This window comes from Cupressus sempervirens, chromosome 1 (assembly GCF_028749045.1).
Source record: "Cupressus sempervirens isolate cs-2001-9-10 chromosome 1, ASM2874904v1, whole genome shotgun sequence".
Taxonomy (NCBI): Eukaryota; Viridiplantae; Streptophyta; class Pinopsida; order Cupressales; family Cupressaceae; genus Cupressus; species Cupressus sempervirens.
In genome coordinates, this window is record NC_143118.1 from 529913243 (window position 1) to 529927265 (window position 14023).

A 14023-nucleotide genomic window follows, 5' to 3' on the forward strand; every position below is an offset into this window, starting at 1 on the left:
GTCTACAAACTTTCTTCTCAATCCTCTTGAAGCCCTCGTTAAGGCTTGCATAAATCCTCGAAAAGCCTCCATTGTTCTACCTTTCTCTGAAGTTGCCATTATTCTGCTACCATCCTCTAATCCCCATTCTCCTTGGCAACCAAGCTCTGGGTGGGATCCAAGGAGCCCATGCTTGTTTGCCCTGAAACTTGGGCTCAAAAACCCTAGTTTTGCTCCCTGGCTTCCACCTGCGCTCCATCCCATTATTGTAATTAATATTATCTTTATATATATATATATATATATATATATATATATATATATATATATATATATATATATATATATATATATATATATATATATATATATATATATATATATATATATATATATATATATATATATATATATATATATATTACATTAAGTTGAATTTGATTAATTAAATTAAAAGGTATTATAATATTAAATTAGTTAATAATATTTTATTATTATTGTAATGATAATTATTAATAAATTGAGATTATTTATTAATAGTTAATTATTATTATTTTAATATTTAATATTAATTATTTAATTTGGTTCAGATGAATTTAAGTTATATCTTAGTTTTAAATGACAAGTTTTGGGAATGGTTTTATGTGTTAAACCTATAAGATTATTTTTTGAAATTATTTATTTAAGTCAAATGAGGATTTAATTAAATAATTATTGTTTATAAATTTGGGGAAAAATGATTATTTTTAAGTAAACTCAAATATTACTTGATGATGTAATTATGGAAATGATTTCTATTACTAGGGGAGTTTTGTTACATCTTTTGATAATTCGAGAACCGTCATAGTTTTGATACTTTGGTAATGAAAACTAGAACCTTGTTTGTACATCGAACTTTCTTGTGTTTTGAAAACACTATCAAAATATAATACTTTGAAAAGATGAAAACTATTAGCTAGTTGCATATTGAATGTTGTGTTTTGATAATGAATTGAACTATGAAACGATATTTAAACAACTTTATATGAACCATTGAATCATCTGAGATTTTAGAGAACTCAAAAAACCCTAGTGAATTTGGCAACTAGAGAAATGAAAGTTGAAACCCTAGTTTTGGACATCGAACCTTGTGCTTGAAATAAAAATGCGAACCCTAATTGGGATTGAAAACTCTATAAATAGTAATACTTGGAAAATGAAACCGAAACCCTGGTTGTTATTGAATCTTTGTGTTTTGAAAACGAAAATGAGAATTTGAAAACTTATAAGTAAAAATTAAACCTTGGTATTCTCAAAACCTAATGTAGCGAGAAAGTTACATTGTTTGGACTATATGCAATGTGTGATTTACTAATGTTGGGCTCAGGTTGACTTAGCTTTGACTAGTCAAGATGTCTACTAGAGACTTGGGAGTTTTTTCTATGATGTCATGATGATGTTTTCTATACGATCTTTTATAGCCAACTATGGTAATGTGTCATGTATGTTCTATGATGAGTATGATCTATTGGTAGTTATTGCTTTCCAGTGTTCTTGTGTGAAACTGAGGTGAATGGTGTGACTTATCTGATATAACCTTTGAGTCTATGATCAGTTATCTTTGGATTGATTCCCAGTTTCTTGTATAGGAACAAGGTGATGAAATTATTTGTTTTTGGTGATGTCATATTATGACATGGAATTGGTTTATGTGTACTTGATTTTGGACCAGTCTTGTTAGAATGATCATATTGGTTGAATCTATGATTATGATCAATAATATTTCAGTGCTTTCTAGTTTCTTGTTTAAGAACTGATGTGTGATTTATAGTCATTTGAAATCTTTTGCTTTTGCTAAGCTTAGGGTAGGTTATTTGTATGTCATGTTGGGAAGTGGCTTGCAATGGAGGTCAAGGCCCTAAAGAGGTTGGTTGGTAACCCATTGTAGGTTATTTTAATAAGTGATAACATTTCATTTAATGGGTTTTAAATGAATTAACAAGAGTCATTATTTTTCCTTGCCCATGCTTCGAGTGCTAGTACATACTAGGATGGAAGTAGAGAGGATGCTTGGTTGTGACCTTGCTTCATTAGTATGTCTTGTCTGCACAAAAGGATACTAATGCCACATAGAGACACTAGGGGCTCAAAGTATTAAAAGACTGCTAGGGTAACCCTAAAGTTGGCTCATGCGATGACACTTGCCACTTGCACAATAGATTTCCCATGTGTCTTTGTTGTCTCTAGGATTAGTTGATACTTATGTCTTGGTACCCTTTGAGACAATTTTCTTTCAGGTGTTTCCTTGACTTAGATGTTGGTTTTGACTTGTGAGTTTGTTATCCTATTTGGGACTTGAAACTATCTCCTCAGCATGGTGTGAGTGGACCTTTTTGGGTTTCACAAGGTCAAGTGGTAGTGCTTTTTACTTTTACCATTGAGATCTGATAGTTCGATGTCATGGTTGGAGTTCCCTGTTCTGTACTCTCTTTCATTTTGTTTCTTATGTACTATGATGGATGGTTGTATTGTATTTGATTTTATAGTTCTTACGAGATGATGTAATCTATTTTTATGATGTATATTCTTTCAATGTTTCATATCCTATGACCTGTATAGTGGATGATTGTGCATTTTGATTATTGCCAAGTGGCATTTGAGATAATTGTATATTGTATAAATGGAATTTGTACTTGTAGTTATTCTTTAATATGGATGTGTTATATACTAGTTTTAGTATTAATTTAATTAAATGCGATTCAATGTCATGGGACCCTTAGGAGATGTAATCTGTTTATGATGGTTGTTATGTATGTAAGTTAATGCTTCCGCTATTCCATCTCTTGTTGTTATTACTTCCGCTATATTATTTCTATTGTTGTTAATTATTTAACTTTTAAAAAATGTTTAACAAACTTAGTGAAACTTTAGGTTAATTTCTTTTGGGTTCCCTGGCAGGGTGTTACACTTTATGTGTGAACATTGAGTGGTTTAGAAGAAAGGGGGATTTTATTTAATTAAAAGGGGACATGTTCTTTTAATCAAATAATGCAATTAGGATAGTATAGTCAAACTATAGGTTATAATCAAATTAAATGATTTCTAGCAATTTGGCCATGTAAATGATTAAATAATTTAGCCAAAATGCTAAGAAGGGGACTAATAGTCTAGATGACCACTTTTGGGTGATTACAAACCCAACTATCCTTTGGAGGGCACCATCTCATCCTTGCTCTTGTTAACTTCTTTGAATTATCAACCTCCATGAATCCTTTGTCAAGCTTCCATTTCCTAGAGATCCTTTGTTCACCCAGAGTAGGGAGAGACGACGACCTCTGCCACTTGCAAGTTTGCATGTTATTCACTATCATCTTGACAATCAATCTAGCTACAATCTCCTCACTTCTTTCTTCATTTTTGAAGACTCTATTATTTCTCTCCTTCCAAATGCCCCATTAGACATGGTGGCTGGGGAATCACATTCCACATTTGAAAGAGAAGGGGGTGGTTGAACAGGCTTTGCTAATTCTTAGCAAATTGCTCCATCCCCTTGTTGAAAACCCCCTCCACCTCCACCTCCTAGAGTAACCTTCCCCAAATACTTTTTGAAAAGCTACAATCCAGGAAGAGATGGGGAGTACTTTCTTCCTCCTCTTTACAAAGATATCATCTATTAAGTATTTGGAAGCCCCTTTTTCTAAGGTTGTCAATCATTAGAATCTTCCCATGGATAGTGACCCACCAAAAGATGTTGACTTTTGGAATCAGATGACTGAGCCAGATCTTCTACCAATAATTAGGCTCCATATCCTTCTCAAATATCATCCTAGAAGCTAAACTAATAGAGAATTCCCCAAATGAAGTAGCCTTCCAAATAAAAGTATCCTCTTGAGCCACCCCTGGTATTATGTATCCTTTGAGCAGCTCCTCCACCAAACTCCCCTCATCTGAATAACACAGAGGCAATTGAATCTTTCTCCACCTCCTGCCAAGCCCAATATAGTCCATCACCTTATTTCCCATCATCTGATGGAGATAGTCCCTTAGGGCACTAAATTTCGAATGGACAAGTGGTTTACCAACCAACCAAGTATCCTCCTAGAATCTCACTTGACTACCCTCACCCACTAGTCATCTCACACCTTCTCTAAGTAGACTTCTATTTTTGATGATATCAACCCAAATCCTAGACCCCACAAGCAAATCATTCTCTTAGAGACCATAGATGTAATTCATATTCCCCATATACTTAGCTTTGAGGATTCTACACCAACCAGCCTCATCCTTTGCTAGTTTCCATCTAACTTTAGTAAGGAGAGCATTATTTAAGTCAACAATATTTCTAATTCCTAAACCACCTTTACTCTTAAGTTTACACACAGTATCCCAACTCACTAGGTTCAGGCGGTTCTTCCCCCACCTGACCATAGGAAGTTTCTTTAGATTCTCTCTAGTTTCTCAACCATAGCCTTAGTGATTTTGAACAAGGAAAGGAAGTAAACAAGTATACCTTGTAGGAAGGACATCAAAAGTTGGAGCTTCCTCGCATTACTCAAGAGTTTACCCTTCCATCCAATTGACTTCTTCTGCATCTTTTCAAGAATAGTATTCCAAAATTGATTACTTACCTCCTTAAAAGTTAGCAGGAGCCCCAAATAAGTATCAGGTAGCAAGGCCTTATTGCAACCCGAAATATTAAGCACCCTCCTTTGAATATCAAGCTCCATATTGAAGAAGAACACCTTGCTTTTATCTAGATTAATCTTTTGGCCAACATTCACAGCATAGATCTCGAAGACATGTTTCCAGGTTCTAGCTTTAGCAATCGAAGAATTTCCACTTAGGAAAGTATCATCCACAAATTGTTGTATAACCTCTGTCGAGAGGGAGGTGGTCGATTTAATACCTTTAATCTCTCCCCTTTCTGCCATCTTCAAGAATACTCTTCCTAGTGTACACGGAGAGAACAAAATCATTATTACAAAGTGATATCTATTACTTTGTTAACCATCCTTTTGACCCCCACAAAATTTGCACAATTGAATCCAATGCATATTCTCTTAATATATATTTTGATTGATTATACCTATGTACAAATGTCCTAACAACCTATGCTAACAATAACAATAACAATAACAATAAAATTATACAACTCTCTAATATTTTTAATCTGCTTAGTAGACAAGTAAATCATTATTAGCACATGGTTTTAATTAATATATATATTAATATTCAGTCATGAAGATGAACAACCACGACAAAGTTGTGAGAACATGAACAGCTACTGCGTCCTCTGTCCTCGAATATAAACAAAACCTCTAATAAAAAAGGCGTCTCCAATTTCACCATTGCAGTGTTCACAATTCAGTTAATTTCCATTAATGAGAATATTAAAGCAGCCTAAAACATCGGAAAGATCGGAGCGAAAAAATTGCTTTTGTTTTGACGCCCGAATGGCTTGTGAGAGTAGGTGAGGGTCAAGTCTTCGACATACTAAATATGGTTTCTGACTTTGACTGGAAAAATGCCTCGCCCAATTCTTTATATTCCATTCTTCAAGCATCCCGTTCATAATCCAAGTCTGAAGCTTTACCTCACTTGTAAGAGAGATGGACAAGATGTTTATGCGACAAGAAGTTTTGCTGGGACATCTCAGCAGCTCTCCACGAACATCCTCTGATCTCCTGGTGAGTTTAACAATGCAGGACTCAGAGGTTTTTTATATGGGTATAAGTGATGGGTCAATTTTTTATCGGAAAAATTCTATCAACCCATTTCTAATCAATAAGTTTATGCCAATTATTACTGCTTATAGGAGTTAATTTAGACGAAATTAAGCAGCTTAAATCATTAACACTTGTGTGACATTATTTCATTTCATGGATTGATTGGATTTGGTGATAACACATCAGTTGCTACTGTCAACAGGTTTCTTCATCTCCGTGTGCTGCGTCTTATGAGCCGAATTCCGAGTTTAGTGATGATATTGTAATTGTGGCGTAAGTATCAACCGACCCTCTCAAAATTAAGAAATTAACATTGCTAGCGATTTTAACGGTAGGATATGTTTATACATTGCGATTGCAGGGCATATAGAACCCCCATATGCAAAGCCAAACGTGGGGGATTCAAGGATGCTCGTCCAGAGGATCTGCTCGAGCCTGTTTTAAAGGTTGTCATCTTCTTTCATGAAGTTTAGTGTCTGATCGTTGATTGACTATGCCATCTACTTCTAATTTAAACATGGCGCGAAGAACTCATCGTATCCTGTTCCTTTTGTATTTTTTCCGAATTTCTTAGGAGTTGGAATCTAGGGTTTCTCATTCGCTGTCTGTAAGTATGAGCCCTGTTGATGACCGGACCATCTTCAATTCAGATGTAGCTTTAGCCAAGAGAAATTTATCTTATATATTTACCCAAATTTTAGAACAGGTTTGTTTAGACCGTGAAAGGTAGCACAGGTCCAACTTATCTTAAAAATCCACAAGTATTGAAATGATCAAGGTCAATTTTGTCCTTGTACTTTTTGTACATTCCCCAAATTTATAACTCTCAGGGTTCGAACTTTCGACTCTTCCACAAATCTTGTGAAAGACAAGCTAGACCCTAATTTGGTGTGCGAAACCAATATTGTGGACTTCTACAAGGATATTTCCTTTCCATTTACATCACATATTGTTCGAAGTTGGTACGGTTAAATAGTTCATATCCATGACCGAGTAGTATTCAATTGATAATGAGCTGAAGTAGCCAAAATCCGGTTTCTCACGCTTTGAGAATTGCGAATGATAATGTACATTTATTTGCTTATAGGCCGTGGTTGAAAAGACTGGAATCAGACCTGATGAAGTTGGTGACATTGTTGTTGGAACAGTTCTGGCACCTGGTTCTCAAAGAGCCATGGAGTGCCGTGTGGCTGCTCTCCTTGCAGGATTTCCAGGTGCAAATAATTTTCAATTCATTATGTTTTTGCAGCTATCTCTGTTCACCTGATATTGAGCTAGCATCCTTGTTGTTCATAATTATCAATTGCCTGCAGAGACTGTGCCTATCAGGACTGTCAACAGACAATGTTCTTCAGGACTTCAGGCCGTGGCCGACGTGGCTGCTGCTATCAAATCTGGATACTACGACATTGGTGAGCAGCTAGTGGTGTATGTGAGCTTCCCATCCTGCATTATGTCCAATTCCTTTTACTTATAATTCAAACCGTGTCTGTTCTTCTACAGGGATAGGGGCAGGGTTAGAGTTGATGTCAGAGCATTCCATAGGTTGGAGACGCAATGATAATCCAAGGGTGCGCTTTTTTCAAATTAGTTTTTAAGTTGTTTCAATCCATGTATTCTTGTTCTCTAATTACTCATTGTACACCTTTGTCATAGTTTCTGTCTGATTGGACACAGCTATATTGAACTTTTGTGAATGAACTTGATCATGGGACAGGTCCAGATGAACCAAAAAGCGCGGGATTGCTTGATTCCAATGGGTATTACTTCTGAAAATGTAGCTGAGCGATATGGAATATCAAGGGAGGAACAAGATGAGGCTGCTGTAAGTATCTTCTCTAGGCTTATCTTTATAAGTTTTAGTCCCATTTTTTGTACATTGCCTCCAACTCCAGTACATCCCTTTCCTTACATTTACATTTTCTTACAGTAAAGGAAAGTTAGTTTATTTTGTATCTGAGCATATTTTTATGTTGCAGGTCCGATCTCATAAAAATGCACAGGCAGCAACAGATACAGGAAGATTTCAAGATGAAATCATTCCAGTACATACCCAGGTACAAGAACATCAAGTTACATCAAATTGGGTTTCCAATGAATATTTTTGGAGAAACAATGCAGTTCATTTATGGAGCCCATAGATAATACAATACAAAAATAATAATAAAATTGCACGTCACTTGTTCTCTGAGTTGGTTTCTAGATTGTTGATCCCAAAACTGGTGCCAAAACATCTGTGACTATTTCGGTAGATGAGGGGATTCGGGCGACTACATCTATGTCTAGTCTTTCTAAGCTCAACCCTGCCTTTAAGAAGGGTGGCACCACTACTGCAGGTACAACAGTTGGCATTGAAATATCTCTTTCAGCTTGTTGGTAGTGTTTTATATATATTTGTAGGATGGCTTCTTTCAGCACTTTTCTATAAATGTATCTTTAAAAAGTATCAATTTGTTGCAGGAAATTCAAGCCAAGTTAGCGATGGAGCAGCTGCTGTTCTTCTTATGAAGAGGGCAATGGCTGTAGCAAAAGGACTACCAATTCTTGGAGTTTTCAGGTACCAATCCTTGATTTAGTCCCACTATGTTGTGGTTATAGTACCTTTACTCAACTTTCATTTGAATTTTATGCAGGAGTTTTGCAGCAGTTGGATGTGATCCAGCTGTAATGGGAATAGGCCCAGCTGTTGCGATACCAGCAGTAGTAAAGGCGGCTGGATTGCAAATCAATGACATTGATCTTTATGAGATAAATGAGGTATGTGAGTCTTGAGATCAGCAATAATAACATTGTTCTATATATTTTTAAGTTCTTATGGCTTTTTTTATGTCAAAAGTTTCTTGATATGTCCTATAGTTTTTTGTAATCTCTGTAGATTGTTTCTTGGCACTGAGATATGTTGATGTCTCTTTAGCCAAAACCTTCAAACAATTTTTTTTAAAATTAATTGTTATCGTATCATATTTGGTCCATTCTTTTATATATTTTCCATATCACTGCCACTCTTTGAGATGCAGCTCTCAGTATTGTTTGTTCACATCAAATGTAGCATGACACCTCATTTATGTACTTAACAGGACCATGTAATTTGCATATATACTGTACTGGTGCAACTATGTGGCTAATGTTCTATTTGTATTCTATTTAACCAACTTCCAATCCTAGACAAGAGTAATGTGTATAGGTGATTAATTTCTCTAGTCTTGGTCTTATGTCTTCATATTAATTCAATTGGTGCATTACGATCGTGCATGCCCATTTCTCCCTGTTAAAACCCTTCCTAGAATTTCTTCTAAAATGGAGATGACATACAACACTGACAGTTTGGTCCCCATTCAAGGGTAATAAGGTAAATAGTCAAATTGACATCAAATCCTGAAAATGAATTTTGATGCATTTTTAGAGGCAATCTTAGTCTTGTTGGAGCTGGTGCACTGGCTAGAGATTTTAAAGATTTGCTAGTTAAAGGTGGATAATATTTTGTAGATTTAGAACCAAATGGAGCAGGATGGGGAGTGACAGCGGCTGTTTTTTCCTAGGAGTTCACTGGGTGTAAGAGGCTTGTAGTTGAAGTTAACTTATGTTATTATGCATTTGAACAAAAAGTTTGGACGTCTGAAACTTTGGACTAGAAGTTAAATAGGGTGCCTCTGAGAATGTTTTCTTTTGTCATTGCTTTTGTGAAAGCAACAGAGCATTGGACCATTTAGTGATTTTGGGTATTGAACAGATGCCTTCTATGTCACTCGTTAGTAACCGCAAGGTCTCTTGGGATTGCCTACAAAAATTCACTGTTGCTGAAAGACCTGTTTGAAAGTCCTTTTGAAAATTGGTAGTTGGCCTTCGATAAGTGTTTTAAGTGTTTGTTGCTTTTGGCAAGTATCATGTTTATTAAGGATTGGTCCATATATTGGGCTGTTATATTTTGGTGGGGTGGACTTACATTCATTGTGGTGCACATGGTTTGATCCTTATTGATCCAATGCATTGTCTTCATATATGATGGTGGGAAGGGCTGTAGCTGTGTGTGGCTTTTGAAGTTTGCCTGGTTAGGTTCTGCAATAGATTGTAAACCTTTTTCTGCTGCAGGTGACAATTCTTTCCACTTGGGGGAGGTTTGTAATCATGAACTGCAAAAAATCTCCATATGTCCTGATACTTTTTCTATAAATCTAGTCAAGATTGTTCTAGATCCCGATAGTCAAGTGGATGCTGGGTTGGCTTGTTCTAGGGTTTCCATTTTACTAGAGAATGACTCCATTTTAGTGCAAAGCAATGAGGTATTTCACCACTGTTCTCAGGAGGTTGCAGAATATCTTTACATTATATTTGTAGCCATGCCCAATCCATCCACGCTGCTTTCCTATGCTCCAACTTAGCATTGGCAGGAAAACTGAAAAATCGTTGACTTTGGACTGCAACTCCACACTCCACAGCTGAGGTTTTGTTGTTGTAGGAGTGAAGCTGTGATCCCTGGTATGGGGATGAAGTCCGCAGTAGAGAGTTTGTTGTTGTTCCTGCTGTTGGTTAAGTTAGAGGATAGTGTTTGGAAAGCAGCTGGATGTTTTAGTGGCTTGGCTGGGAGTGAGGATGTTTAAACTTTGGAGTTTCAATTTGGATTTGCCTGGGTTGAAAGAAGAGATTTAGGAGGTGAACTGTAAGTGAACCTTTCTTGAAGTGGTTATCAGTGCTTTCACGCTTCCTTCTATGGAGGGTGGATCCTGTAACAGGTGGAGCAGTGTACAGAGCTTTTTCATGGGTTAAGTTTCTGGATCTTGATGCTCAAGTTGACAACATTCTGGTAGTGCTGTTTGAGGTGGTGATGATGGCTGTGAAAGGATGGGATGCAACAGTCAAGCTGGAGGCTGAAAGTCATGGTGCTCTGTTGGATGCTCTTGGTGCTGGTGAACAGGGTCCTTGAACTTGTATGTTGGCTGTAGTTTTTGTCTTTTATTGTCTGTTTGATGACCTAGTGTCATGGGTCTGGATGTATTGGCCTTCACACTTCTAAGTTTGTTGACATCCCTTTAAGTTAAGGATGTTTACTGAATCTAGTTTGCTCTGGCAGGGGCCCTTTATAACCTCCTCTACTATTATCTGCAAAAAACAAATTGGTGCAAAACTTAGTAAATACTAAAAGACTAAAATGATATTCAAAACCTACTATGTTTCCTTTATGGTCATTTTTTTAAATCTCTGGAAAGATACTTTTAAGGTTTTCTTCCCTGTGGAATTCAGGTGTATATGTCAATTCTTACTTCAAACTTGTTTCTTGGATTGTTAGTTGTTGAAGATTTCTGTACTCAGCATATCTTATATATCAGATTCTAAGATTGCTTTTGCTTTCGCCTTAATTTAAATCGTAGCTCTCTGTCAATATTTATTTAATTACATATCCCATTTAATGATATTTCATGGTTATAATCCATATAGTTAAACATTCTAACAGCTCAATTTGTAATAGAATAAACCATTCTTAGAGTATTCCTAGAACACAGCGAATCAAGTGCACTTACATTCTTATTGTAAAAATGGATTCCAAAATCAGAATCTGGACACTAACTAGAAATGCAGATAGTGTCTCCAGTTTAAAACTAGTAGGGGATCCATATATGCCTGCATGCAACAGCCCTGAACAGTAATGAATCATCCAAAGTGAAACAGAGCAACCACTCATTTTCTTTGGAAAATCTTCAAAGCAAAATAAATACTCTCATCTGATGGATTTGAGATTGAGCTTTGAATGACTTTGTTTCAGAAGGAATAAAAGACTTTATTTGCACTTTGCATGCAAAAGTATTGTGTACTGCTAACAGCCTCTGTCATGTTAATTATTGGTGTCCATTTGGACTCGAACTAGTTTATGGAACCCTGCTGCTTCTACACATTGGTCAAGTGTTCATACCTATTGATTTGGACTTAAAATCGAAGTATATGTAAAACTGAGAAACATTTATATTAATACATTGTTAAGAGTAAGAACATATGCATAGCTGCACTGTTCTAAGAAAGGAGGCTTGTTCAATTGAGCACGACATATCTATTCAACAATAGTGGGTAAATGCTTGCTTTGTTTCATGGGTTTCTTGTTATTAAGTTTTGATTACAAATCAAGAATACTTACAAACTTGTCGTGTATTCGTTTTCAATGATTTCTAATTTGATACTTACATATTGTCTGTGCTAGGCATTTGCATCCCAGTATGTGTACTGCTGTAAGAAATTGGGCCTGGATTCAGAAAAAGTGAATGTAAATGGTGGAGCCATTGCTCTTGGTCATCCACTTGGAGTAACAGGTGGGCTAAGGTTGCATTTTTTATTGTTGTTATAAATGCTTGGATGTTAATATTCTCAAGCTTCTTGGACTTACAATTTGAACTAGCTATTAACTGTTTTGAATATTAATGAGGAGGTAAGAAGTTACATACATCTTCAGTGATCAGTGATCTAGGAATGTTAAGACAGGTAAAGGTTTCAAATGTACATTTCCACAAGTACAAAGCTGTTGGCTGCACAAATAAGCTTAGTAGAGAAATCTTTAAAGACCTAAGTTCACCAATTTTTTTATTCTGCACAATTTATTATTTGAGAAAATCTACTTGATTTATAGCTAATAATGAAAATTCACACAACAGATGCATGCCACAAAAGCATTAAATATTTCATATCAGAATAAAAAAAATTATTTGATTGTTTGGTTGTTAATTTGTATTTTTCTTTCAGGGGCTCGGTGTGTAGGAACATTACTCCATGAAATGAAGCGCCGGGGAAAAGGTTGTAGGTTTGGAGTTGTGTCCATGTGTATAGGTGAGAGTAATGTCCATGATGCTCCCCACCTGTTGTAATTTACTAGCAGTTGCTATTTGTCCTGCATTATTGTACATTTAGAAGTAAATTTCATTATTTCCATATATTATAGTTCACAATTTGTCGTGATGCCAATGCTTTCAGGGACTGGGATGGGGGCTGCAGCAGTGTTTGAGTGTGGCAGTGTTGTTGATCAAATGAGCAATGCCAGAGCAAACACAACAAATAGTTTGCTTTCCAATGTTGTTTAGCAGGAAACAGGGTCATCTTTTTTTTAAACAATACCATTTGACTTATATGACTGAATTGATGGGCAACCTAGGACATTTTGGTGGTAATAATCCCCTACCATCAAATAGGCCAAGCTTTCTGGATGAAATAAGGTTCGTAGGCAACAAATTCCGAAAAACAAAGTGTCAGTAAGCTGAAGATTTTGAATGATTCTCTTAATAAATAAAATTATAAAATATAATTTATACACATTTTCTCAAATCTTAAATCTCAACTAAATCGATTGAAGTTTTGCATATGTTGCTGTAATTGAGTTTGACTACAATGTCGAACAATTGTAAACCAGGTGGTTCTTGGAATAATCATTCAGGTTATTGTATCAGGTCATGTTTTAATTGAATAAGCATCCATTTGTGCTGCATGCAATAAATATAAATCGAGATAAATTTAGATTAAAAATGTGTATTGAACTTGTAAGTTCCTTCCTCTTCTAGTAGCCCCTTTGCACCTGCTTAATGACTTTGCAGATGTTACTAATTTAATATCATGTGATTCTAAATTTTTTCAGATATTTAATGCCAAAATTTTGAATCAACGCATAATGGTATGTGGATGAGTAGAACTCATATAAAAAAAGGCAATTGCCTACCACTTAAATAAATTATGCAGAACAAACGGCTTCGTTTTTGGAGACCCTGGAAACAGTTACCTTAAAAATATAGTCTGCGCTTCACCATCTTGACAATATATAAAAACTTAAGGTTTCGACGCTTCTAGGAACACTGGTAAAGTTGTTTGCTTGTTTCTAAATAGGCATCACTCTGTGTTACAAGAATTAGAAGTGGTTTTGCATGGCGCTGTTAGTTTTGCCAATTTGTTCTCCTAAAATTATCTTTAAAATGACTCGCAATGTTCAAGACGAAAGACCAATAAAAACATCAAAGATTAGCTGTGAAAAATTGAAAGAGCTCGTATACACACAATTTAATTATGCCCCCTCCTTTCTATGATTAAGGGTAAATGATGCAGAGATCATTCTACCCCTAGGAAATGTTTATGTAGGGGCAATGATGCATTATGGACTAAGTTTTTAAATTAATTTAAAATTACCAATTGCACTTTAGGGTACAATGGGTACTTTTAAGAGATGTGTTTAAGGTGAATTCGAAAAAAGAAAAGTCTATTTGGTCTGAATAGAGGAGTGATAATTACATAAATAAATTTAAAAAATCTTTTAATTAGGGCAATAATCATGATCCATTATGCTAAACATTATCACAAGCATTTAACTGTAAGTCTAA

The 14023-nt window shown here is 35.6% G+C and overlaps 1 protein-coding gene across 1 annotated transcript; it reads left to right on the top strand.

The window, feature by feature from the left end:
- The first annotated feature begins 5215 nt into the window (after positions 1–5215).
- On the top strand, positions 5216–12983 carry LOC149578551 (3-ketoacyl-CoA thiolase 2, peroxisomal-like). Its single transcript, XM_089829786.1, has 14 exons — positions 5216–5645; positions 5887–5957; positions 6046–6130; positions 6772–6898; positions 6998–7096; positions 7188–7255; positions 7402–7509; positions 7664–7741; positions 7888–8020; positions 8145–8241; positions 8318–8441; positions 11872–11980; positions 12408–12491; positions 12636–12983. Exons 1-14 carry the CDS (start codon positions 5568–5570, stop codon positions 12740–12742), a joined length of 1368 nt encoding a protein of 455 aa, XP_089685912.1. The 5' UTR covers positions 5216–5567; the 3' UTR covers positions 12743–12983.
- Positions 12984–14023: the final 1040 nt, after the last annotated feature.

Bases quoted from the DNA above. Each gene is read 5' to 3' on its own strand.
- LOC149578551 (XM_089829786.1), top strand. From the start codon at position 5,568: ATGGACAAGATGTTTATGCGACAAGAAGTTTTGCTGGGACATCTCAGC. The intron at 5,646-5,886 runs GTGAGTTTAACA...TACTGTCAACAG, and splicing joins GAACATCCTCTGATCTCCTG to GTTTCTTCATCTCCGTGTGC. The intron at 6,131-6,771 runs GTTGTCATCTTC...ATTTGCTTATAG, and splicing joins TGCTCGAGCCTGTTTTAAAG to GCCGTGGTTGAAAAGACTGG.